Genomic DNA, 27,720 nt, shown 5'->3' on the forward strand with positions numbered 1-27,720 from the left:
ACACTCTGTTGTGTTTCCCACAGGAAGACCTGTACCCCAGGACCGGTCTCTTTGTTCCTGTCTCCTTAGCGTAACAGATCATATCCCAGGACCTAGAATTACAGTGGTTTGCGGAAGGAACTATAATTAGAAGTTGCAATAACGATGGTGTTTCACAGGAAAGGATGGTGCATGTGAGGCATGATTATATTCACCCAATTTTCTGTCCTTTACTCAGTGGGAAATCTCTTTAGAGGCAGACAAGTCAATAGGTTTCTAGACAATCGGTCACTAAGAGTCAGCTCACAGCCAGTGCAGGACACTTGGGGAGAGGGCAAACAGCATGTGCGAGAGGAGCAGACTTCAACAAAAAGAACATGAATATAAAGGGAGAGTGTAGAGCTCAGTGGTAGAGCGCACACTTAGCACGCACCGGGTCCTGGGTTCAATCCCCAGTGCCTCCGTTAAAAATAAATAAATAAACCTAATTTCCTTCCCCTGCCAAAAGTAAAAATAAAAAAGATATCCTTTAAAAGAAAATGAGTTGGGAGGGAGGGTGTAGCTCAGTGGTAGGACACGTGCCTAACATGCACAAAGTCCTGGGTTCAATCCCCAGCACCTCCATTAAAAAATAAGCAAATAAATAAATAAACACCTAATTACCTCCTCCCCCAAAGTAAAAAAAGTAATAAAGGTTTTTTAAATGAAAAGAATATGAGTTAGTAGGTGCCCAAGCAAGCTTCAGTGGAAAAACTTTGATTTCCTACCAACCTATCGGCATGACTGACGTCCCTACAATTTCTTGGATTAGTGCTTTGGGGGCCTGTCCTAAGCTGGACGTGGGTACCTCTGTGTCTGTCACAGAGAACATCTCAGCTTAGTCTGTGGACACAGCCTGGAAGGAACAGAAACATACAGTCAATTGTTCTGATTTAAAGGCTTAATTTAATTTAGTTTAATTTCATCTAAAGGCTTGCTTTTGTCGGTTCTGATTTAAAGTAACATAGAGACCAGGGCGTGGGGTGTCGCTTCTAAAGACAGGGCCTGCTTGTCCACGAGGCATTAGAAAGATATTGAACATTCAGAAAACAGGTAAACAACAATTTCACACCGTAGAGCACAGGGAACTATACTCAATACCCTGCTGTAACTAATGGCGAAAAAGAATATGAAAATGAATATATGTACATGCATGTATGACTGAAGCGTTGTGCTGTACACCAGAAAATAGCACACCATTGTAAACCGACTCTACTTCAATAAAAATGTATATTAAAAAAAAAAGAAAGAAAAAGAAAGATCTAGAACAGAAATAAAGTTTCTAGGCAGGGCTGGGAAAACGCTTGCTAATAATCAGAAAGTCAACCATGACAGTGATGATTCTGCTGAAACAAACTTTAGCAACTTCATAATTATGCCTAAGGATACGCCTCCTCTGAGAATATTCTCGAGCCCTTTGCTGAAAACAAATGCAGGAGCTGGTACTTCCCACAGGGCCTGTGACTTCCACTGTTATTAATGAAAACTTTTAATCATTTAATTAACTTTACTCTTTATTTTTTTTTTCTTCTTTCACTTTCAGACAAAAATTACAGTCATTAAAAAGTTTCTGCCCTGTGGGCCTGCACCTGCCTTCAGTTACAATAGAGACAGTGGATAAAAATATGTTTGGAAGATTCCAAACCTCTAAAGGGAGGCCACTGCCGATGGCAAGTAGGAAGCCAGGGGAGAGATGTGACTGGGAATTTGGATTTCTTCCGGCAAGCTTCAACACGCCTAAAGTTTCAGATTGCTGCTTGGCAGCCAATGCTGAGTGAAGTCAAAAAAAGGTCACAAAGTACAAGTTAAAGGTGAGCAACTTTGAATCGCCAATCCAAAGTCATCATGTAGTAAATTCAGTCAAACCATGGACAATCCAATAGGACAATGAAAAACAAAGTAGGCAAATATTTTTTAGACTAAACGGTTCAGCCTGATTGATTGGTAAATTTACTTCCAACAGAAAAATATTCTAGGTACTATTTCTGTTGAAGCACAAGTTAATTATGAAACAATTCTTTCTCTCTGAACAAGAACAAAACTATTACAAGATAACTCATCTTCTCCCAACCCCGCAAAATATAAGTTTGAGGAAGAGCCTATTGGTTGAGATTGTTGATTTGTTTAACCCCAAATTAGTAAAAAGAAACAAACAGAAAAAAAAATCCAAAAACCCTCTCTAGGCAAAACCAGGCCCAAAGAGAAACGTGTTGAGACATTATTACCGAGCAAGAACTAACCACAATTTCTCAGCACAATATACAATTGCTGTTGTATTGTTAATGCACCAGGTAAGTGCTTAGCTCAGTGGTGTCATTCAGGAATTCCTGGTAGACATTATACATTCTCTGTGGCCAAATGACTAAAATTTCACTGTTAGAAAACCAACTTTACGACAGAAATAAATGTCTTTGGAAAGGTATCCATTTCCATTATGAAGGAGTCGTCAGGGCATCACAAAATAACTGGCATCTTGAAAAACAGATGAGAGGGACTAAAAGGAGAGAAAAAAGGAGAGAGTTCACCCATGTCACAACTTGTCCTGAGTCTTTGAAATAATCTGTGGACAAAGGAACAAATCATTCTATTATGAGGATCTGAGAATATCACGCCCACACCCATGGAAATCGTACCATATTCTTGCATTTTAGAAGGTAAAAAAAAATTCTGGTAAAAAAAAAAACATTCTTCTATAAAGGAGTCTTTTCATCAGAAGTTAGTAGCATTAATTATTATGATGAAGGGAAAATAGAAAAACAAAGAATTGGTGGAAAGATTTGTTATTTATCCTCTCCTCATCATTTCCTTTATTCTGTTCAATTCCATAGCATTCAACGTTCTTAAAACATCAGTTGGCACAAGGCAGCCATTCACTAAATTCTTTGGAGTCCAAATTATCTGAAGTTTAGCTAGAACAGTGCTAGAGGCTCACCTGTCCGTTTCCTCCATAACCATCAAAACTACCTTACAAATTGATAAGGAAACCATTGTGATACCCATTTTGTAAAAAATAAAAAAGATTATATGAAGTTGAAAATGTTGAAGCAAAGTTAAGAATTACTGTGGTCTCTGACATTTAGATTTCCTAGTTCCTGTCTCCTTAGACTGGTAGGACGCGCAGCCCCTCAAGACAGCAGTGGAGGGGGAGGGGGGAATAGAGCTGTTTCAGGGCAGCCCGAGGCCTTGGTCCCTGTGGGAAACCAGACGTCCACTAGAGGGCACTGCAACCCTGTAATGCTTGGCTTCGCTGGTCCCATCACGTGGGTTCCCGTGCAGGACAGTCATAGCGAAATTCACTGTGGCAGGAAGGCTCACCTAACCAAGAAAATCTACAAAGTGGAGCTGGTAGCCTCCTGCATTAAGCAGCCAGATTCAGATTTTGGTGTCACTTAACCAGAGGCGGGGGAGGGGAGCACACTTTACGGTCAGGGAGATTAATTTTCTAAATGTTGCCGTGCTGTTTTGTAAGGTCCCCCAAACAAGGATTTTGCTGGGAACCTGTTTTTCTGTTAACTCTCAGTGTGACACTAAAACCATTGTGAACAGGAGCACAGGTGTCCCCCTGTAGAGGGCTGCCAGATTTAGCAAATAAAAATGCACGACAGCCAGTTCCACTGTTTATGTGAAATTCAAAATTAACTGGGTATCCTGTATGCTGTCTGGTAACCCCGCCCTCACGTCACCCCTAGTAGCGCTGCCTTGATTAGAGCAACGAGCTGAGAAACGAAGAAAAGGGAAACCACTTCCTGCTGCCAGACACTAGCTAACCACTTCGGGATGGAAAAGTAGAGCCTTGAAGAATCAGTCTCCAATTGACATAAATGACCAGTACTCGTTAACCATGAACACCTAAATGAGGTTGTGTTCTTAGACAATAAACGTGGTAAATCTGACCAAAATGAAAAGCTGCCTGGCTAGTTTCCCCAAGAGTCGTATACCACTCCACTAAAATACCTATGTAATCTACACAGGCATTCAGAATTTCGACATTTATTGGGCAACAATTATAAACAAGTCAGCGTGATCCATGTGAGTAAACAGCAGTGAACAAATGGACCCCGTCCTGTACTGATACAGAGGTATAGAGACCGAAGAGTATGTCCTAAGGACATACTGATCTAGCTGAAGGCTATGAAGGCTATGAAACTCATGTAGCAGACAAGAGGTAAATAGGTAAAAAGGAAACTAAAAAAAAGAATAAATAAAATTCAACCATGCTACAATAACTCTAAGAATTAAGATCAAGAAAACAGACTGTGAGAATCAGGGAAATACATCAAATTAATACAAAACTTGGTTGAGAAATAAGCTTTTAGCCATTTGCATATATGGCTGTCTCCTAAAAGATCAAATGACTTTTAAAAAGGCGGACGGAATATTTACATATCCCTCTCTGTTCAGACCCCTTCTTATATAAGAGGGATGGGTACCATATGGCCAGTTGGACAACCCCAACCTTGTAAATGCTCAAGCCAAAGGGCTGGACTGTTGGAGATCTCCTTAACTCCTTTCTTTCCTTGATAATTCATACCTATTCATCAGTAGTCCTACTTCAAAATACATGTGGCATTTTAAAATTTCTTACTGCCTTCTACTCTGCCACCTGGCCTGATAAGGCCTCATCTGTAATATGGATCATTACAGTAAACGTATAAATGACTTCCGCGATTTGGTTTATTTCCCCCCAATGCAGCAGCTACAGTGATCTTGTTAAAAGGTTAAAAAAAAAAAAAAAAAAAAAAAAACACATTAGGACGCTGCTCTTTGCAAAACCTCCAGTGGTTTCGCACTTAAGTCAGAGCGAAAGCCAGAGTCTCAAATACAGTCGACAAAGCTTTCTGAGATGTTGCGCTTCGTTACTTCCTGGACCTCAACAGCGGCTGCTCTGCCCCTCCCTCCTCCGCCCCTCGCTCCTCCGCTTCCTGCCTGTTCCTCTGGCTGGTGCTCAGACCTGCCGGTCTGCTTCTGACCTGGGGCTTTGTATTCCCTCTGCCTCTTCTGTCAAGTTGATGATCTCTTTCTCAGTAAGACTTTCCTTGACCGCCCTATTTAAAATTTAACCTCCCTTCCGAGTAGAGATTTCCTATTTCCTTTCCTGCTGTATTTTTTCTGTATATTATTTATCATCGCCTAACATACTCTGTAGTTTACTTAAATTCTTTGTGGTGTTACCCATTGTTTCTCCACCCACTCGAAAATATCTGCCATGAAAGTAGGGGTTTTTGTCTGCTCTGTCACGTCAGTATTCCTGCCACCTAGAATAACACCTGGATCAATAAGTGTTTGTTGAATGAATAAATGTTAACTCTCAACTTCATGGGTCCCTTCACATATCCCCAGACTTGTGAGTGGTCTGCTGTCTCTCCCTTTGTACAATACAGGAATAACTGCCATGTCTCATTCTCATCAGTAATTAAAAAGTCCCTTCCAACATTCTACAGTACGTGATTGCCCCTCTAAATGTGGTTTTGGACTAGTTTGTGGTTAGGACATGTTGCTTTGTTTTAGGAGAAACGTTAGCATTTTCATTCAAACATTGATCCATAAGAAATTCACAGTCAAAGTAAGAATATGGCAAGAGGGACACAAAGTCTTGATCTCGTCAGCTAAAATTGGAGGAAACAGTTTGAAGAGAAAAGGAAACGTACCCTAAAACAGAAAAGAAAAAAAAAGTTTTCTCTTTTTTTTTAACTTAATGTGGGATACAGGTGATGAAAGGTATCGTATGAAAAGTTCTTAGAATTAATAAAATAAAAGCTTCTATTCGACCACTAAATAAATAAATAAAGCCAAAGACAACAAACTGGGAGAAATATTTGCCACATGTATGAATAATATATGGATAATTCCTAAGTATGTAAAGAACTTTTACAAATCAGTAAGAAACAGATGAAATATACCCTCCCCAAAATTATCTACAATTATGAACAGTTTCTAAGAAAATAAAGATAAACAAATTAAACTAAAAGACCTTTTTTGTTTCGTTTTATTTTCATTTTTATTTTGGTGGGGGGAGATAATTAGGTTTATTTATTTTTTTAGAGGAGGCACTGGGGATTGAACCCAGGACCTCATGCATGCTAAGCATACACTCAACTGCTTGAGCTATACCTTCCCCCCTTAAACTGAAAGATTAACGTCATTTGTAGTTAACGAAATGAAAAAACAAAAGGTTTGAGGTATCATTTTCTGCCTTTCAGATTGGATATTTTAAATGTTGATAGTGCCCAGTGTTGGTAAGGATTTAGAGAAACTTGCATGTTGTTTACCATTAGGTGAGCATGTAATTTGGTATAAAAGTCTTAAATGACAATGTATTGTTATCTACTATAAATTTTAAACATGCATACTTTTGCATAAGGCGAGCCTCCTGTTAGCAATTTAACTGGGGACTGAAATTAAACAAGCATACAAAGGTAGGGAACGTGCCTGTGGCTCTAGGCTACCTTATCAGCCAGAATCTGCATTTTAACAAAGACCTCAGTGTCTAGCTGTGGAAGGCCAAGTAGCTGGATGTCTGCCTGTAGGTCATTTCTGGACTCCCTTGACTTGTGTGTCATTATTGCTCATGTAATCACACAGGTAATCATCTTATTTAATCAATATCAATAATACAGACTTAGCATTTGTTTGGATTTATTGTTAATATTTGTGTCTTTGTTTAAATATAACCAAGTATTTGACCTATAAATTGAATAAAAAAATCTCTTTATGTGATTTCTATATTGAAACTCCTTGCAGTGTGATGAAATATAAATCTATATATATTGTCAAGAATAAAAATGCTACCAAAAAAAGAATAAAATACTACAATAATGCTTTTGGAAAAGCTGTTAAATTTATATACAAAGTCAAATATCAAGAACTTTATTTAAAAATTGTATAACTAATATTAAGTAGTAGTTATTATAAAAGTTATTTTAAAATTATAAAATTAATAGGGAAATTTATAGTAGGTACAAATATTTAAAAAGTGAAATATCTAGATAGCTTTAATAAAATCATCCATAAAAATTTAGATATATAGTTAACACACATTTATAAAATTTGAATACAAATGTAATAGAAATTAATTATATCATCATTCTCATCTTTGCAGAATACCTCTGTTAGACATCAGAATCTTTAAAAATAAAATAAATCATTTTTGTTGTTTAATTTCCATTTAGGTTATAAATCTTTTAAGATGAATTCTATCTGGGAATTTTTCACATCTTACAAAGATAAATTAACAGCAGAATATCCATTTTGCCACTTCAAAATTTCATTAAGGGAGAAAAATTCCAGAATCTTGTTCAACAAAATTCATGAAAAATCATATTTGTTACAGTAAGTATGCTTGGCTGTTGTTAAAGAGTATGAATAAGAAAGGATTAAAGAAAAGTGAAATATCCAAACATATGTGGTTCTCTGCTCTCCCACAATAAAGTGTTTGTCTCATATGGAAAATCTGCAGCATAGTGACCACAAGAAAGTACCACCTGCTCTGACGAGTAACTAATGTTCCCACCCTGTAATGTCCCTGCGTTACATTTACCTAATAAGGTTTCAATATTAAGTTACAATGAAAATAATTGCTTTCAGATGACATTTTAGATTTATTTTATATCCCAGAATGTTATTTTCTGAAGGCTCAAGCCAAATATTGATGTTAACCCTTGGCTGTGTATCACTGAGCCAAAAAATGTGCACCTGCAAATACGAATAAAGGTAGTCATTGCCTCATTTGTTAGAGGGAGAACAAACTAGAAATTATTTAAATATCCTTCAGAAGTACCTGGTCTATAAATTATGAAAAAACTTAAACAGCAGAATTAGGAAGATGTCCAAATACACCTGATGAATATAAAAGTAAATCTCAAAACACAGAAGCATGCATGGTATGATCTTATTTGGATAAAAGTGAATGAACAATATATTATAGAAACTACACTATATATAAACTTTTAAAAAGTCTCTCAAAGTATATACAAGAAATCATCAACTGTGACTGACTTCAGAAGAGTGCACTGAGGGTCGATGGGTGGTCTTTTACGTGTCATATTTTTCTCATATTTTAAACCATAAAAGCATTATTTTTATAATTTGGGAAAAAGTGATAAAACAAAGAATAAAATCATACACATAGTTTGGCTGGAAACATGGCTATTAATTATTATTATCTAATTATATATTTGTTAAATTATTAATGCAAATTTGTTTATTAATATTGATTCCTGCTGATTGATCATAATTAATAAATAATTGACTGTAGTCACTATGATTCCTCATATAATAATTCATATAATTAATTCACCCACTAAGTAATTTCTTTCTTTTTACTGGTCAAAAGCCATTAAATATGTATATTTTATGTTTATAATATAAGTGTGTATAATTTTTAAACATTCTTTAATAAACCTATGTAACTATTAAATGGAGAATGCAGAGGGAATTGAAACAATAAAAAGTCCCTTTGAGAATAGGGATACACTGAAACAATAAAAAGTCCCTTAAGAACAGAGATATTTTCTAACACATGAGAAGTCTATGACTCACTGGGGGTGGGGATTACGAGAAGATAGAGATATATATAGATATATAGATAGATAGATAGATATCTATCTATATATATATAGATAGATATATATATATATACTTACATATATAAAACTAATGTGAACTTAAGTCAGCTGGGACCAGCTGATCTTATTCTTAAGTATTTGATAGTAACGGGACATTACTATATCCAACTAGCCTGGAAAAGATTTATATTCTAATGTCTAATTGAAATTGCTTCTTCTAACATTCAAATTCACTTCCTCCATTAGAAGAAATAGGCTCCAATATAAAACAAAGATCCCGAAATAATTCAGAACAATGGAATTAAACCACCCACTGAGTCTCTGAAGCTTCAGAAGCGTTACGATGTGAGAGACTGAGCTGCGGTCCACAGTGTGTAGTCACACTGCGTGAGGCGGGGCATGAGGCGGAGCGATAAAACAGCCTAGTGGTCAGCACTTGATAAAAGACATATAAATCCACGTAGACTGTTCAAGAGCTGCAAGTGAAAGAGGAAGAAAAGACATAAAAGACAAAAAGAAATTCACATTGCTGGGGTATAAATTCATATACAGTGTGCCCGGCTCTGTGCTAAGTGTTGTCAAGACTTGGAGTTTGTCTACTCTTAAGTTGACAAATGTGTCGTAGTAAAGATCAAAGTCACTTTGGGAGTGCAAGGTGGGCTCCACAGGTGTTAAGGAAAAAATCAGGCATCAGTTAGGCCTGGAAGAAAGCACCAAAGTAAAACAACATTTTTAAGCCCATCATAGCTCCCCAAGTCGGCTTGGTTTGTTGAAGCTTACCATTTCATCATTTCCCCATTTTGTTGTTTTGTGGAGTGAGGCGATGGACTTGTTGCCCAGTAAACTCCCTTGTCCTCCTTATGCAAGAAAGGAAATCCTGATTAAACACACAGCCACAGAACAAGTTAATTTTCTCATGTCTTAGGGTTGAGCTTCCTAAAACACAGATGAAGTGTTCAACTTTCAGATTCATTTTCTTTGAATCTTGTCAACAAAACACTCTCGGACTCAGAAACTGAGGAGAGAAAGACAGGAGAGACACAGAGGAGGAAGGAGAGAGAAAGAGAAAGAAAGAATGAGCTCGTCCAAATCATCAGCATCCCAACGCACAGGTAAACTTTGCAACTATCCCTTTTCTTTCAAGGATCCTGTTTTTGGAAGGGATGATGGATATGCTGAGGACAGAACAAGAGAAAAGTAAAGTAGGAGTGACAGAGACAGAGAATGAAAGCAAGGAAATTAAGAGAATGGTTAGAAGACTAGGTGTAACATAGGAGGGGTTGCTGGAGATTGAGTTCAGGGAGAGCTACCTGACTGCTGTTTCTACCCTTTGCATAGCTTATTGTGTCCCACTGGGCAAGTCACCTCACATCTCTGGAACTTGCTCTCCTTGTCTGTAAAATGCATATTGGAAGGGAGCAAGAGAGGAACTTCTAGATGGTTAATGTTTTATCTGATTGATTTACGAAGGGCTTGGAAGAGGAGACACTGAAAAGAGGAGAACAGGAGACAGGCAAGAAAAGCAGGGAAGAGGGAGATGGAGAAAGGGAGAGAGAAAGATAGGGAAAGACAGGGGGAAAACATCTGAGAGGGTTAGAAAGGAAGAATTGCACATCTGCCCGTGTCCATGAGCCAGAGTCTTAAGAGCAGGGATGGATTGTTTGAGCGGTTCTAAAAGTGTGATCCCCAGACCAGCGGCATCTGCAGCTCCTGGGAACTTGTTGGCTCCATTCCAGCTCTACTGAATATTTAACTCTGGAGGTGAGACCCCATGATCTGTGTTTCATCAAACCTTCCAAATGATTCTGATGCAGGCCGAAGTTTGAGAACTACTCAATATAGACAAAGCGAGTAGAAGGAAACGAGCAAGGTTGAATACGAATTTCTTAGATCTCTTTTGTGTCTTCCTAGGGAAGACTGACCATGTTTGTGTCTTTCTGCAGAGAACGGATGCTTCTCTTCCCAGGTGTTCTTATGGACTGTTGCTGGGGTCTCCATCCTGCTGCTCAGTGTCTGTTTTATCGCCAAATGTGTTGGTGAGTTCTGAAGGTCAAATTCAATCTCCCTGCTGAATATTAGGAGTAAATTCTTCCTTGCTGCCTGTGGGTTCCCTCCTCCCACAAAGGGTATTTCTGTTCCACTTTTCCCCTTATTTATCTCCAGGTTATTCCTCAAGCCAGAAACTCCAACTAGCACAAAGCTGTTACCAAATTTCAGTGACCTGAGACACATTTTTCATGGTACACATCTTCCACCTCCTTAGTGGCCCTGAGTCCTCTGCCTTTGTAGCCCTATCATTAGTGTAACCTTCTGTATGCCATCTTAGCCAGGGACACAACACATCACTTTTTGGAAGGAAGGGTTGAGAGGTTAGACTTGGCATAAGAGAGACTGAAAACACATTTGTTTTCTTTGGGCCTCTGGGCCTGAAATAAAGTATATTCATTTTCATAAATCAGGAAAACCATGAAGTGTGAATTCCCTCTTCCTTCTTTGGGTAAGTAAATCTCAGCTCCTCTCCAAGCTGGAGGAAAAGTAGACAGTAAGAAAATATAATTATTAGTACATTTGTTATGGCTACAAAAATGATAAAATGTGTTTTTTTCAAGAGTAATGAACACTAACTGTGCCCCTTTCCTTACAGTGACGTATCACATCTTTCAACTTTGTGATGGGAAAAAGGTCCAGCCACGTGAGGATTTAATGGAGCTCTCCTGCTATAATGATGGATCAAGTATAACAGCCCTCAAGTTTGGACATCAAAATTTACATATCAACGTTTTCTGGTTTCTAGATTGATTTGGGGAATAAGTAAAGTAATCAGATTAGGTTCTGTTTTTCAAAAGCAAAATACAAAATCTTGCCTGTACTGTCAGAGAATAATGAGGAGTTGGGAAGAGGACGGGATTAGAACTTTGGAAAGTCAGTTAGCATTGGGGCAGGAATTCTTGGGGACATCATAGCAAACTTTTAGAATAAATTTGAGTTATATGTCTGAACAATAAATCTAGAAGAGGAAGCTGTCATTCCCAGCGGTACCCTTTTTCTTTTCATTCATCACCTACTTCCAAAATGAGCTTGGAAAAAAAAAGTACAGAGGAGGAAATTTGGAAATACCTCAGAAGTATACCCCTAAACTCTTCCATATAGTCTCGTTCCAAGTCTTACAAAATGCCCCATGAGACTGGAGTATGACTTCCTTCTCTGGGCTATAATTTCCTCACCATTAAGTTAAGAGAGATCGGACAATTTATTTTTAAGAAACTTCAAAGGCTTAAATGCTGTATTTCTAAGAACTTGACCCCATCTGGACAAGCAGTTTGGAGATTCTGTTGAGGGTACATTAATAGGCCAACATGAGAGATGGTTACTTACAGGTCACTCAGATAAAATGCATAACCTTCTCTGACCTTGGCAGTCCGTGAACAGATAATAGGGTTCCATACCAATAGCATAACCAAGGCAGATTGTATATATGGTTGTGTTTGGCACTGACATCTGGAAAATAAGGATTATGTCTCAAAAAAAAAAAAAAAAAGAAAATTGCTGTCTCTGCTTGTTGACATAGAACTTAACTAGAAGTCTTAGACGGTGAGCTATGGGGCATGAACGAGGGGTTCCAAGACTTCTGACTGTAAATGGTGAGCTTTATCGGCCCCGAGGAAGGCTTCTGTTGTCTTACCCAGTTCATGTGGGGCTCTCACGGAAACTCCTCTCCTTCCAGGTTCACTGAAGAATTGCTGTCCATTGAACTGGGTGCATTTTCAGTCTAGCTGTTACTTCTTTTCTACTAACACCATGACCTGGACAGCAAGTTTGAAAAACTGCTCCAGCATGGGGAGTCATCTGGTGGTTATCAACTCGCTAGAGGAGCAGGTAATGAGAGTACAGCTTCCTCCAGTGTCCGTGGAGCATCCTTCACAGGAGCCATCTTGTTTTCCATTCACGTGTCCAGTATTGGGCATACAATTACTATGTGTTAAAAAAATTTGCTGAAATATATGCCAGTCTTACTATTTCTGTAAGTCAATACCAACTTTAATATATTTTCACTACTAGAAGAAACTAAAAAAATGAAATTCCCACATTCAGTTCATTTATTAGTAAGCCTGGAAAAAAAGAGGGCTGGGACTTCATTTTAGAATGACCAGCATGTTTATGAACATGTCATATGAAAGACAGCGAGCAAAAATTGTGTATTATCTTTAAGTTCTGATTTATAAAGTTTTGTGTTGCCAATAACAGTAGATAAACTTTGAATGAGTTATTGAGAACCTCCTTCTTTACTGATGGTTCTTTTTCATTGGTTTAATTTTAGGGTACATATGTTTTAGCATAATAAACAAATCAGGAGATAATCTTCCATGATCTTACAATTTCAGGCCCATTTTTCTATCATCTCTGGTCCAGATCCTACCTTCTCTCTTTTAATAACAATTACCTTCAACATTTGTTCAGCACTGGAATAATGGATCTCCTAATTTTTGTATGTATCTTCCATAGGAATTCCTTTTCCTTACAAAACCTAAAAAGAAAGAGTTTTATATTGGACTGACGGACCAGGTGACCGAGGGTCAGTGGCAATGGGTAGATGGTACACCTTTCACAAAGGCTCTCAGGTAATTTCCTTCTTGTAGGAGAACTGTAACATTACCCCAAATCCTGAAGTTAGACTGCGGTTGACGGGAGTTCTTGGAACAGCCTTTGTTCCAGGAGGTATAGTCATGTCCACCCATGGTGATAGTAGATGCAAGAAGGGAAAGAGCTGATGTGGAAGAGGGAAAAGAGAGGCATCAGGGTCTGCTTCCCCCATTTCCTGGAACTCCCTCAAGAATGAATGGGAAATAATAGACAAAAATGAGAAAGGGCTTGGAACTGAACACTAATTCACTGGAAATGCAGGAGAGGCAGAGTGCAATGCAGGGTCTTATGCCCCCATACTGCAGTAAATGAGACAAAAGCAGTGACTTGAGAAAGATAAGAGATTCTTATGGAGTAAAAGTAGGAGGCTCTGATCCTTTAAAAAGTTGTTTCACTCCAGCACTGTAACACCATTGACGTATGCACCTCAGTTAAGGCAAACTCTGTAGAATAAAGGGGGCCAAATGTCGTAGGAGATATGAGTGTGAAGGAAAGAAATCCATCAGGATACCAGTCTGTCCCATAACATATCATTCTGGGTCTAAAGCCATGAGGGACCGAATCAGAGAACAAAGTCAAAATGACCCAGATCAGCTTCGTTACTCACAAACTCTATGACATAGAGAAACTGGTTAGCTCCTCAGAGATTCCTTTTATTCATCAATAAAGAGGAGATTATAATACCTACCTCACAAAGTGTTGTGATGTTAAATAACACAAATGGGATTTGGCTCATAAATGGGTCCCTTCACCTCCTGTAAATCTCCCGTGTCTGTTTCAGCTTCTGGGACATAGGGGAGCCCAACAACATAGCCACAGTGGAGGACTGCGCCACCATAAGAGACTCTTCAAACCCAAAGCAAAGTTGGAATGACGTAACCTGTTTCTTCAGTATGTATTGGATTTGTGAAATGCCAGAAAGAAATATCTGAACAAAGAAAAATCTCCAACACAGAAGGCATAACTTAAATATTTAACTGAGAACCATAACTTAACTATGTAACAAGAGCGTAAACAAACAGCTGCACAGCTCCAATATGAGAAAAGCGTGCATTGCACTTTATAAGGACATCATTAAGTATCTGTTGTCTTGCTATCAATAAAAATGAGTAGTTTTGAATGAAATATAATTCATGATACTGACTGAAGTGCGTTGTTCTCTACATCAGTCTTGGGGTTTCTCAGAACTTACCAAGTTTCTCTGGCAATGCTGTGAGAAGAAAGGAATGTCTTTTGGTACTTTTGCTTCATTTGCGAGTATTCATACGAAAATACAGGGACATCGAACGAGTACAGGATCCAGCCAAGAAGAGAATTTTGGAAAGTGCCTTTAAACAATCGCCTGAATTTGGGCTCTGTCAATTTGTCTTCTTTCTAGTTCTGAAAAGTCTGTCTTCTCTTCTTGATTTCATACTGTCTTTTACCCCCTACTCAAGCGTATGTCCTCAATATGTTCTCCTGCACAATGAGTAGGAAACATCATCAAGTCATGAAACTTATTCCTGCTCAAGAGACTAGGGTGGACTTTCTGGCCAAAGGCATTTACTGCCCCTTCTTAGAAAGGCGATGCTAACAATCAGCTCCAAAGAGGCTGTCCTCCAGTCCTCTCGTCCCAGAAACTCACTTTCCTCTCTGTTCCCTTCCGTTGGCTAACTGGGTCTCACCTGAATTTGTATCTATTGCTCAGCCAGAGCCAGAGTCCAACAATCAAATTATTCTAAGAGAATATTCAACTTGACACTTACCTGTCTCAAGCCTGCCCACTTACTGCATGATAGTCTGTCAGTACCGGTAAGTTTATTCAAGAATATGTAAGTAACACAGCAGATTTTATAACCATGTTTCTTGCACACAGTCCCAGAAAGAGACCCTCAAAATTCATACATTGGAATTAACATGTAATCACTGAATGGGGAAATTCAACAGAACAAGCGCATATGTTAGCTTTCTTTACAAATATTCATTTCTCTTAGTCAAAAGTGACAATCTGTGGTTTTGAAGTCAATATGCCTTTAAAAACAAGTCATTCAATCTGAAAGTAATTCAATAAATATATCTTCTATTTATACAAATTATATATTTCTATATTAAATAAATTATATATTTCTAATTTCTTTTTTCATATTGTAAACATCAATTTAGGGAACACTGAAAACATGATAAATTTTTTTATTCATTGTTGTTACTCTTCAGTTGGCTGTAATTATTTTAAATTTTATTTCAATATTGAAAGACATAAAAATATTAATGTGTGCTATTTCCCCATTTACTTAGGATTTAGGTTATACAACCAACTTTGTCTTCAAAGTTTGGCAAGGAAAGAAACAATTCTTAAGGGTATAGTGGTTAGAGTAAAGGTCATTGGAACCTAGATTATTTATCTGGAAAATTCTTCTTTAAGAAGCAGAGCTTCCAATTGAAACTTTTAAAATATAACATTTTATAAATAGGGCTACACAAATACGTAAGAACCAGAAAACTCAGAACATTACAAAAAATAAAAGAGTAATTAATCATTCATATTCCCAAGACCGTATTCATCAAATAAACCACTGTTAAGATTTATTTCGGCCCCTAATTTTTTTTTTATTGTTAACTTTTTAAAAATTGAAGTACAGTTGATTTACAATGTTGTGTTAATGTCTACTGTACAGCATAGTAATTCAGTTATACATATATATATTCCTTTTTCGCATTCTTTTTCATTGTAGGCTATTACAAGGTGTTGAATATAGTTCCCTGTGCTGTACAGTGGGACTTTATTGTTTATCTATTTTATATACAGCAGTATATAGTACTATATATTTTATACATAGTAGCTTTCTATCTTGTAATAGTAGTACAGTATAGTAGCTAAACCCAAACTCCCAATTTATCCCATCACCCACCTCCTGTCCCCCCTGGGAACCATAAATTTGTTTTCTATGTCTGTGAGTCTGTTTGTTTTGTAAATAAGTTCTTTTGTCTCATTTCTTTAGATTCCATATGTAAGTGATATCATACGGCATTTTTCTTTCTCCTTCTGTCTTACTTCACTTAAAATGATGATCTCCAGGTCCATCCATGTTGCTGCAAATGGCATTATTTCATTCTTTTTTATGGCTGAGTAGCATTCCATTGTATATACAAACCACAACCTCTGTGTCCAATCATCTGTCAATGGACATTTAGGTTGTTGCCATGTCTGGCTGTTGTAAATAGTGCTGCTATGAACATTGGGATGCGTGTACCTTTTCAAATTAGAGTTTCCTCTGGATATATGCCCAGAAGTGGGATTGCTGGATCATATAGTAAGTCTGTTTTTAGTTTTTTGAGGAATCTCCCTACTGTTTTCCATAATGGCTGCACCAAATTGCATTCCCACCAACAGCATAGGAGGGTTCCTTTTCTCCACACCCTCTCCAGCATTTATCCTTTGTGGATTTTTTTTTCAATGATGGCCATTCTGAGTGGTGTGAGGTGATAGATACTTCAATGTAGTTTTGATTTGCATTTCTCTGATAATTAGTGATACTGAGCTTTTTTTCAGGTGTCTGTTCGCTGTTTGTATGTCTCCATTGGAGAAATATTTGTTTAGGCCTTCTGCCCTTTCTTGATTGGGTTGTTTGTTTGTTTGTTTTTGCTATTGAATTGTATGAGGTGTTTGTATATTCTGGAAATTAAGACTTTGTCAGTCACATCACTTGCAAGTATTTTCTCCATTCCATAGGTTGTCTTTTCATTTTGTTTATAGTTTCCTTTGCTGCACAAAAGCTTATACATTTAATTAGGTGTCACTTGTTTATTCTGGCTCACACTTGTTTATTTGTATTACATTTCTTTTGGGTAGGTCTGGTCTACAAATAGTGACGGTTTGGGTTTTTTCTTTCCAGTTCTTCTGATCATTCTAAGCTAGCTGGGACTACCAATATACTGCTACATAGTCGCGGCTACAGTGAGCATCCTTGCTTTGCTCTGGACTTTAAAGAAAACACTTCTGGTGATTTACCATTAAGTTTTTAATGGTTGCTGTAGGTGTGCGGTGGGCCCTGTGCAGAAAATTCCTTTTACTCCTTGTTTGTTAAATGTTTTACACTAATTTATTGATTTTATTAAGTGATACTTAAGCATCTCTTTCTAAATGTTAATATGATTAATTAATCAATAAACTCACATACTATGTGCATACATGTGCATTGTTTAAAAAACCAAAATCTTCTACAAGGGTTATAATTGGAAATAGCTATTTTTGGCTAACTCCTGATTCCTATGTCCAAGAGGCAACCATACTCAACTCCTCAGATGTTTCTTCTGTTGAGCTCCATGTTTCTAAATAGTGTAGGTTCTATTTCTATCTAATAGTTTCCAAATACAGTTTATACTAAAATGCTTTTTTCCATTTTAGATAATTTGATCATTTCTCCATGCTCATAAAAAACAAGAATCTCCCTCTCTCTCTCTCTCTCTCTCTCTCTCTCTCTCTCTCTCATAAAATTCTCATCCCTCTGACGGGAAGGTATATAGCTCAGTGGAAGAGCACATGCTTAGCATGCATGAGGTCCTGGGTTTGACCCCCAGTCCCTCCATTAAAGGCACTTGGTGCTAACTTCAGCTGTCGTAAAGAAACTGGAAGAATGGTAGAGGTGCCATGAGAGTTGAGAATAGAATGAAAAGGAGCAAGGGTGGACGCAGGGAGAACAGTCAGAAGGCTGTTGCAATAATGCAGGTAGGAGAGATGGTAGTTTGGTCTGTGGCGGTAGCCATGGAGGGAATGAAAAATGGTCAGCATTGGAAGAAATAGGTTAGAAGTATGGATGTAGACACAGGTGTATAAAGTCACAAAGAGGCCACATTGTATTGACAACTGAACCTTTGCCTAAATACAGTTTATACAAACTAAAAGTGGGTAATATTAGCTATACAAAGCCTACTATCATTTACATAAATTTATTTCAACAAGTTTTATAGATTTGTGCTGTGTAGTTTATGGCAAACACAAAGTCACTTGGTGCTGCTTTAAATACATACACATACACACACAACCAATCAAACATTAATATTCCAAACTCAGAAAATCACTAATTTATAAAAAATAAGTATTGTTTTTTGAAGACAGTGGTAAGGAAGTTAGGTTAAAAAGTTGTCACTTGCAATTTTTTTTAGCTTAGATGCAGGAAACATCAGCAAACTGAAAATTTTAAGAAAGAACCACCATATTTTGTTGATGCTGGATGTGACTGCATCACAATTAACACCACATACATCACAAAAGCGTAACTTCAGTTTGTGAAAAGGACTTCCTTGCTAGTTTAAACCATAGCTTTATAGCTCTAAAGAAACATGCTAACAATTCACCTAAATGGGTTGAAGATTTTTTTTTCTGATTCCAATTAAAAGTATAGAAACACTAATATGATGTTACATGAATAAATAAGAGCTATTATCTATCAGTTGGCCAAGAGGCCATGTCACCCCCAGTGACTTTCCCCTAATGTCAAAGTGAATACATTTCACCTGCTATGAAAGATACATCTAAGCCATAATCCTGTTTCTATCATGAGCTAGCCAAGAGAAGGAGAGCCCTTTGGCTTCCCAAGGGTTTCATTCCCTCTTCTATACAACTGGAGGAGCTACGGTGGCCTGTAAGGAACTTTTCCACTCAAAAGGAAATTGTCAGCTTGAGACCCCCTGCTCTGGGAAGACATTTAGAGTGGAGTAAGAAGTACATTTTTTGAAAGGCAAATAGATTTTGTTTTTTACCTGGGCCATACCATAATTCCAACTATTCTATCCTGCTGTTACGAAAGTATTTTGCTCATGGGATGTCAATCTAATGACTGATAACTACTAAAAAGTCTGAAATGAAGCATCAGACAATAAAAATGTTTAAAACCTTTAAAGGGTTTGTGATATTTGGGTTTAAAAAAAAAACGGTACACCACTACCACTTGAAATAGTCCACCTTTGAATTTTAAGAGCTGAGAACGGGGGCAGAGGAAACAATGACTTGGCGACTGCACCATTCAAGCCCTCTTAGGTACGTAATCATTGCACGCCAATTGAAAAGTAAATACCTTGAAATACTCTCAAGAAAGCAAAGTTGATAAAACTGATCCTCGTAGAAAAAAATGATCTAAAAAATGATTACTTACACAAAAACACATTATCTTGAATGAATTAAACAAAAGTAAATACGGCCATCACGGCTGCAAATGTTCTATGACCCAGAACGTTGTCTCCGTTCCAGTGACACACGAACATCCTGCCGTAGACTAATTGGTTCTTCTTTCCTGTCCTCATCACAAGGACTCCTTCACAGGTTTCTAGCTGAATCCTTTCCAGGTATCTTGCAAATCCTACTTGTCTCAACGTTACAAGAAACAACTTTCCAGGCCCATTTGTCTTGGTCATTAACAAGGACAACACAGTCTTCTCTCTGAGATTTGCTGGGTTCACCTTCATGCCAGAATCTGGAAGGAAAAAAATTGTGTGTGTGTGTGTATAAAATAGGGCAGAGGGCAAAGCAAGGAAAGTGCTCCTGGGGAACAGTTTCGAGCTGCATCCTGGTGTGGCGGCCACTCAGCACACAGTGCTCTGTTCTGAGCAGGCTTCCTTACGTGGGTGTGCTCCCCCCAAGATGAATTCCCCTTGCTGTCTTCTCACCTTTGCCTATAAAGCTCCTTCACCCCAGTCCGTATACTCACACCATCTGTGGGTTGAATGGTGTCTTGTCCACCCAATGCCACTGGCCTTCAAGGTTCTCATCTGTGAGTCCCAGGAAATAGGAAAACCGTTTATCCAAAAATTGAGTAATAAAGTTCTGTATAAAAATGTGAATTATTATAAGTATATTTGTATTCACCGCGAGAAAGCTGTTATGTTAGAAAAAGAGGAAAGAGATCAAATAAATTACTTGTTAAGCACAAATGCGTTGGCACCAGGTCTGTTTTCAAATCTGCTTCTGACATTCATCGTGTACTATTAATCAGTGCTTTAATTTCACCAAACCCCAGTTTTCTCAGCTCCAAAAGGGACAACTCTGCGGCTTCACAGAATTGCTGTGGAAGATTGAGCTCAGCTTTCAAGTCACTTAGCCCAGTGCTTAACAGGGTTGGATTTTTAGGAACTTTTGTTTTTAAAATTGCCTTCATCAACTGTATATTTCATTAAATTCCTTTTTATTCAAAGAGTCGGTGAACCTGTAGGTCACAAAGCCATGAACACGGAATCCAGGAAACCCTGCTAACCAAGAAAGGAGTGGAACCTGAGTCCTGGCACGGACATGGAAATGTATTACATGAGGAAATAAGTTTCAGTTCAGAATTGAATTTACCTTGAGATTTTTTTTTTTAGAATGACAACCATACATTTGAATTATTTTTCCTGTGTTTTATCCTGAGAAGCCATTTCAGTCCTGATGAATCATTCATTTATTTACTTACCACCGAACATTTATCAAGATCTATGCAGTGTGCCTAGCACCGTGCAGGCCATTGGAGATGCAAAAATGAGTGAGGCGTGGCTCCAGCCCTCCACAGAGGAGGAGTCATTGGAAGAGCTGGAGTAGTGAAAGGACAATTGCACACGCTGGAGCAAGGGCCACGCTCCCACGATGCACAGAGCACCCCGGGAGGGGCTCCAAATTAGAACAGGGCGGATGGGGTAGGGAGGATGGTCGGGTAGTTTTCTGGAGGAAATAACGCATGAATCTAATCATGGAAGACCAGAAGAGGTTGGCCATAAGAAGAGAAGTGAGAGAAGAAGGAGGGTCTTTCCAGGTGGATGGAATAGATGAAGCAAAGGCACACAGGCACAGCAGAGCAGAGAAATTCCTCCTTCTCTGCAAAGAGATTCAAACCAGCAGAGAAACTGATGTGCGCTTCCCAGCAGACCTGCTCAGCTTCTGTGCTGACGGCGGCCAGGTGAGCCCCCAGTCCTATACAGTTCCTTTCGCTCTGAGCCCATGTCTTGTTGTCGGTAAGTGGAATGTAGCAGCTGGACTGGAAGGCTCTCCAGCCAGCAGGGCGGCAATGCCAGGCTCCCTCCCCTGTGAAAATCGAAATAAAAATAGTTGCACAGGAGCACGTCCTCTGTAGCACATTGCATAACTATTCCACTACCTCACGTCCGATTAACATTTATGAGGATAAAACCAGGATTACCGAAATCATTCTGCCCACCCTTAAAAAATCCCGAAAATTACATTTCTGAATATCTTCTAGACAAAAGTGTCTGAATCACATAGCGATTGTGAGAAAATTACAAGCTGTTCTCTCAGAAGGCATGGTCATTTTTCAGTCCTTACATCCATTTACAATCACATTTAAAGTGTTTCCATAATAAAGCCTCTTGCAGGACATTTTGTCTGACGGAGGCAAAGAACCTGCTAAAACTCTCATGCACTTCCCCTCATTCTCCCAAACGAGCCTTTACAAACTCCAGAATAATAAAGGAGATAAAGACATTTTGGCAAAGCTATACATTCTCAGAGGAAACAGTCCTTACGCTATATCTGACTGAAAAGAAAATGGAATTGATGCTATGTTTTTGATGCCAAAAAGGGCCCGTAAATGTGTTCTGTTCTCCAGTTAATTATTCCACTGATTATATCATAAGGAAGAATTCTGTCTCAATTTACTGGTGTTCACTCTCGTGCCAGATTCTCATCTTACGTTATTTTAATCTCTCGGGCTTGTTAACAAATTATTTTAAATCAGATTATGAATGTGAATGGAAATGGAAATAAGAAAGAAACTCTTTTTTGCTCCTTGTTACCTGTACCTTTCAGTGCTGATTTCTCTGCGACACATGTCAGCCTTGGGTAGTACTTTGGTGGCTTGAACACCCCCGAGACTCTCTCACAGCGTAGAATGTTGTGATAAGTCACTGTCAAGGAGGAAGAAAACTTAATTTTTTTTCCCTATGAAACGACTCAATTAGGGAAACGGTGCCAACTATTCTAAACTTGCTCATGCCCTCGTAAAGCCCCCACGTTCTCTATTCTTCCCTCGCAGCTCCTTTGTCCCCATTCCAGGTGTATTGGTTGAGAGGAATTGTTAAAGATTAATATTTTTATCATCACATTGTCCATTTTGTGCTTTGTGGGGGTAGTTTTGCAAACCTTCATGTGCATGTGTTTTTAAGCATCTTTTCCCATCAGAATTTGTGTTAGAGTGGAGATTTTTGGTGAATACTGGGATAGTCTTGCAAAGTTCTATGAGCCTGACACATTTATTTATCTTTTAAATATTTTTACTTTGGAATATAACCAAATCTAAAGAAGTGAAAAACATAAGTGTACAGTTTATCAAGTTATTGTAAAGCGAGTATTCTGGGTAAAAATGACGGGCTCAGGAAACACAGTGTTGCCAACACCCCAGGTGGCTGTCAGAGCCCAAACGCAACTCCCGCCCTTTCTCTTAAAGGTAACCATGCCATGGCTTTTAAAGTACTTTGTGCTCTGCTTCACTTTTACCACTTAATAACGGTCACCAACCTTCACATGTATTGAAAAGGGTCTAAATTCCATCTTTCATTGCCTGACACAAAGCAGCATCATTAAAGAATAGAAGGTCAAGCGTGTAGCTCTGAATTTTAAATCCAAGACCCTGAATTTTAAATCATTATGGATTGATATGTGGGAGAAAAATCAAGATAACAAAAGATTCAGAGCAATTTTATAAAAGTTGTTTGGGTAAATAATTCAAGGAGAGTTCCACTTTGCTAATAACTTACCCACACAATTTGCAATAAAACAGGCACTTAGAAGTGAGATGAGAATAGTAGCCATGGCCCAAGGGATCAGCCGGGGGTGCTGGCCGCCTCCTCCTGTACAAAAACGAGAGAACTAGCTTGTCTCGTTCTTAGCCACCAGAACCAGGGAAGCGAATTCTACCAAGAAGCAAACTAAGGATGGATCATCCAAAATATTTTAGATCTGGAGGAGAGCTTAAAGATTTTTCCTAAATAAATCAACTTCAGAGCTCACCAATAAATAAGTAAGAAATAAGACTTTTTTGATTTTTTGAATAAGGAGAGGCTTTTTATAACCAAGACTCAAAACCCCCAAATCATAAAATATTGATAATTTGGGGACCTAGAAATCAAAACTTCTAAATAACATAAATAATGTTAAAACACAAGGAATATATGAAAGAAAAATCTTGTCACAATATTAATATCCAGACTGTATAAAGAATTTCAAAAAACAATTTGAAAACTGAGCAAAACATTTGAGCAGGAAATTTGCTGAAAATCTAACTTGCTGAAATTATTTTAAAAATCCATTAAACAAACAAACAAGAAGCGTGCTCAGAGAAATGTAAACCAAAATATTATTATGGTATGATTTTTCATATATCAGATTTTTTAAAGTAAATTGAAAATACGTAGTATTGGTGAAGCAGAGGGAAACACTCAGTAAGGAAATAAATGTTGCTGCTGAATTGTAAATTAGAAAGCCTTTTAGACAGATCAAGTTAGAAGCATTTATCAATTTTTTTTAAAGTACTGCATTTGTTTTATTCTTTTTTTTGGTTTTTGTTTTTATTTTGGGTTTTTTTTGGGGGGGTTATTACATTTTTATTCATTTATTTCTGGTGGAAGTGCTGGAAATTGAACCCAGTGCTAGGCACACACCCTCCCACTGAGCTATACTCTCCCCCCAGTTATCAAATTTTAAATGCATTACACTTGCCGTAATTTCAATTCTAGATATCCACCCTATAGAAATAACTTATTTATAAAAAGAATATTCATTGCAGTAATTTTGGAAATAGAAAAAAAAAAATCCCTGGAATCTAATAGTTGGATGCGTACCATCCAGAGCAGAGATTCTAAATTATGGTGAATCCACATGAGGAAAGTCTATACAGCAATTAAGATAACCCACTATACGTGTATGTACTGGCAAAAAAAATCTCCAAGCATCTTGTTACACAAAAAGGTGATTTTCAGGACCATTGTACATCATGACGTCAATGAAATTTGGGTGGCGTAATGCGATGAAGTGAAACATTAATTTTTAAATTACATATTTCTGCATTCATTCTATACATTTCTCAAAACTATTTTTTAATGTTCTTGTAATACAAATCCATTTGTGTCACTTAAGTAAAACATAAAATGAGATAAAGTAAGAGCCTCAGATACACTGCTGCCTCAGCCAGTGTGTTTTCTGTATCTTTCTTCTCTCTCTTCCCTTAAAAAGAATCTTCCCAACTTTCTTTCTTTTCATCTCATTTTTACAGACGTTCTCTCCTCTCTTGCCCCAATTTACATTTCATAAACAAGTTACTGGTACTCAAAATGTATGAATCTAAGTCCTTCCTCTTTACCAAAATCATTTTCACATCCCTCAACCTCTTTTTCCCCATCATCTTCAATCTTCACAACTACAACTGTCATCAATTCATGTTTTAAAATATTTGTCATAATTAAGTATGCCCTCTTTAAATTTGAAAGGGGAAAAAGTACTCACGATTATTTTGTGGTTCTTCTTGCCCCATTGTGTGCTAAATCTCTTATGGTCCAGTAGTTGGGAGAACCAGTAGCCTGAGCAGCTGTTTATATTTTTTCCACAGGGTATATTTCTGTGAATAGAAAATACATACATTTAGAAATTCTTGAGATTGAACATTAATCTTACCTATTCTGGTAAGACTAGAAAGTTCCCGGTATAAAAGACAACTCAAAAGAAGAAGTCTTTTCAAAGACTGAGGTTTCCTTTGATTCACTCTGGTTTGGAGCAAAGGAAAAGGGAAACTGAGAAAGCAACACTCAAAAACAGTAGAAATTTTCATAAGTACGTTGAGGTAACTAGGCCAATGTGTCATGTAAAATTTCTTAATTTGTTTTTAGTCATTCAAACAAAAAATTTAGCAGTGCCCTAAAAGAATAATAATTGAACCTAATAAAAAACAGAACTTTCCTCAAGGTTTTCTTTTCCTGAATATTATATTTTCTTCTTTTTTTTTCTATAATGGAGGCATTAGGGATTGAACATAGGACGTCATGCATAATCAGCATGCACTCTACCACTGAGCTGTACCCTCCCCTGAGAACTGAATTTTCAAAGGCAGTTATGTTCTTAAGGTAAACCTGCCCTAGAAAGTTCTCGGAACTGAGTAAGTTGTATGAAAAATGACAAAAGACAGTAGGAGCAATAAGCAAAAGCTTTAAATCTACACAGCAATGTTTGTAAAGACACAGAACTTTTGTTGAGGAGTTGAGGAAAAGGTGGTGGAGCTTTGATTAAGTCCCCAAATCTTCCGATGGGAGAAAATAGACTTGTTAAGGCAAAGGAAGAGGGAATGTGAAGTTGCCCTAGTCCAGGTTGCCAGCATCTCCTGGAAGGAGCTTGCGCACATATCTGGCTCCCTGATTTTCGTGGCTGCCATCCAAAGGATACAACCTTTGACTGCTCGTCTCTGGTGGTCACCGAGGTTTGCATTTATGGGTCCCTCAGGACCGCAGCAGACAAAGAAAGAGTTCTCAATAAACTGTGCGCTACTCCCCACCCCACCAAAGCCAACACAGAAGCAAGAGACAGAAATGCTTATCTCCCATTCCTTCCCAGAAAGAGGCCTATTGGCAAACTTTAAGAGCTGCTGCCTGAGGGTCAGGCTTTTAATTGAGCACACAACTGGGACAGACTTCTATCCTCCTCAGAGCCCAGGGAGACCAGCAGGTGCCATCTGAGTCACCATTGTCTTTCTAGAACGAGCTTGAACACACATCTGGCACCAAGACTTTATCACTTCACCCATGGGATACACTCCTCTATTGCCTGGCTTTGGTGGCCAGTGGAGCTTAAGGTCAAGGACTGTAGCAAACAGTGAAACACTTCTTAACCAGCTATCCCCCCAGGGCTCAGCACAGAACACCCCTCTCACCCCATACACAAAACCAAAATCAAAATAGTTTAAAGGCTTAAACATAAGACAAGACACTATAAACCTTTTAGGAGAAAATATAGGTAAAACATTTTCTGACAAAAATCTTAGCAATGTTCTCCTAGGGCAGTCTACCCAGGCAATAGAAATAAAAGCAAAAATAAACAAATGGGACCTAATTAAACTTGTAAGCTTTTGCATAGCAAAGGAAACCAAGACAAAAACAAAAAGACAACCTACAGAATGGGAGAAAATATTTGCAAATGATATGACTGACAAGGGCTTAATTTCCAGAATATATAAACAGCTCATACAACTTAAAAACAAAAAAATAAACAACCCAATCCAAAAATGGACAGAAGACCTAAACAAGTAATTTGCCAATGAAGACATACAAATGGCCAATAGGTATATGAAAAAATGCTATATATCACTGACTATCAGAGAAACACAAATCAAAACTACAGTGAAGTGTCACCTCACACCAGTCAGAATGGCCAGAAAAGTCCACAAGTGATAAATGTTGGAGAAAAGGGAACCCTCCTATACTGTTGTTGGGATTGCTGTTTGGTGCAGACGTTATGGAAAACAGTATGAAGGTTCCTCAAAAAGCTAAAAATAGACTTACCATATGATCCAGCATATATCCAGAGAGAACTCTAATTTGAAAAGATACATGCACCCCAATGTTCATAGCAACACTATATACAATAGCCAAGACATGGAAACATCCCAAATGTCCATTGACAGATGACTGGATAAAGAAGTTGTGGTATATATATACAATGGAATGCTCCTCAGCCATAAAAAAAAGAATAAAATAATGCTGTTATAATGCTATTTGCAGCAACATGGATGGACCTAGAGATCGTCATTCTAAGCGAAGTAAGCCAAAAAGAGAAAGACAAATATCATATGATATCACTTATATGTGGACTCTAGGGAAAAAAAAAAAAAGACACAAAAGAACTTATTTATAAAACAAACAGACTCACAGACATAGAAAACAAACTTATGGTTCCCAGGGGGGAAAGACGTAGTGGAGGGATAAACTGGGAGATCGAGATTTGCAGATACTAACTACTATATGTGAAATAGATAAATAATATGTTTATATTGTATAGCACAGGGAGCTATATTCATTATCTTGTAACCTATAATGAAAAAGAATATGAAAAGGAATATATGTATGTATATGTATGACTGAAACATTATATTGTACACCAGAAATTGACACAACATAGTAAACTGACTATACTTCAATTTAAAAAAAAGAAAAATTTTTTAAATGTGTATATGTAATGGAATACTACTAAGCCGTAAAAAATGAAATCTTGCCATTTGTGACAACACTGATGAATCTTGAGGTGTCACACTAAATGAAGTAAGTTAAATGGAGAGAGACAAATACTGTATGATTTCACTCATATGTTAAAGAAAGAAAGAAAGAAACCAAACCAAACAAAAACAAACACATAGATACAGAAAAGAGGGTAGTGGTTACCAGAGGGGAAGGGTAAAATAGGTAAGGGGGGTCAACTGTATGTTACCGGCTGGAAACTAAACTTTTAGTGGTGAGGATGCTGTAGTGTATACAGAAGTTGAAATACAGTGTTGTACATGTG

General features: G+C 37.8%; 2 protein-coding genes across 2 annotated transcripts; one reads left to right on the plus strand and one right to left on the minus strand.

Annotated features, from left to right (window-relative positions):
* The first annotated feature begins 9,451 nt into the window (after positions 1 to 9,451).
* On the plus strand, positions 9,452 to 14,481 carry LOC105062165 (C-type lectin domain family 4 member E). Its single transcript, XM_010946360.3, has 6 exons — positions 9,452 to 9,694; positions 10,526 to 10,618; positions 11,227 to 11,316; positions 12,307 to 12,458; positions 13,086 to 13,201; positions 14,005 to 14,481. Exons 1-6 carry the CDS (start codon positions 9,658 to 9,660, stop codon positions 14,153 to 14,155), a joined length of 639 nt encoding a protein of 212 aa, XP_010944662.1. The 5' UTR covers positions 9,452 to 9,657; the 3' UTR covers positions 14,156 to 14,481.
* Positions 14,482 to 14,548: 67 nt separating this feature from the next.
* LOC105062167 (C-type lectin domain family 4 member D) lies at positions 14,549 to 26,997 on the minus strand. Its single transcript, XM_045510192.2, has 6 exons — positions 24,682 to 26,997; positions 22,938 to 23,030; positions 21,984 to 22,088; positions 21,095 to 21,249; positions 19,907 to 20,022; positions 14,549 to 19,672 (listed from the first exon to the last, which is right to left on the minus strand). The coding sequence occupies exons 1-6, from the start codon at positions 24,707 to 24,709 to the stop codon at positions 19,516 to 19,518; spliced, it is 654 nt and encodes a 217-aa protein (XP_045366148.2). The 5' UTR covers positions 24,710 to 26,997; the 3' UTR covers positions 14,549 to 19,515.
* Positions 26,998 to 27,720: the final 723 nt, after the last annotated feature.

This window comes from Camelus bactrianus, chromosome 34, assembly GCF_048773025.1.
Source record: "Camelus bactrianus isolate YW-2024 breed Bactrian camel chromosome 34, ASM4877302v1, whole genome shotgun sequence".
NCBI lineage: Eukaryota > Metazoa > Chordata > Mammalia > Artiodactyla > Camelidae > Camelus > Camelus bactrianus.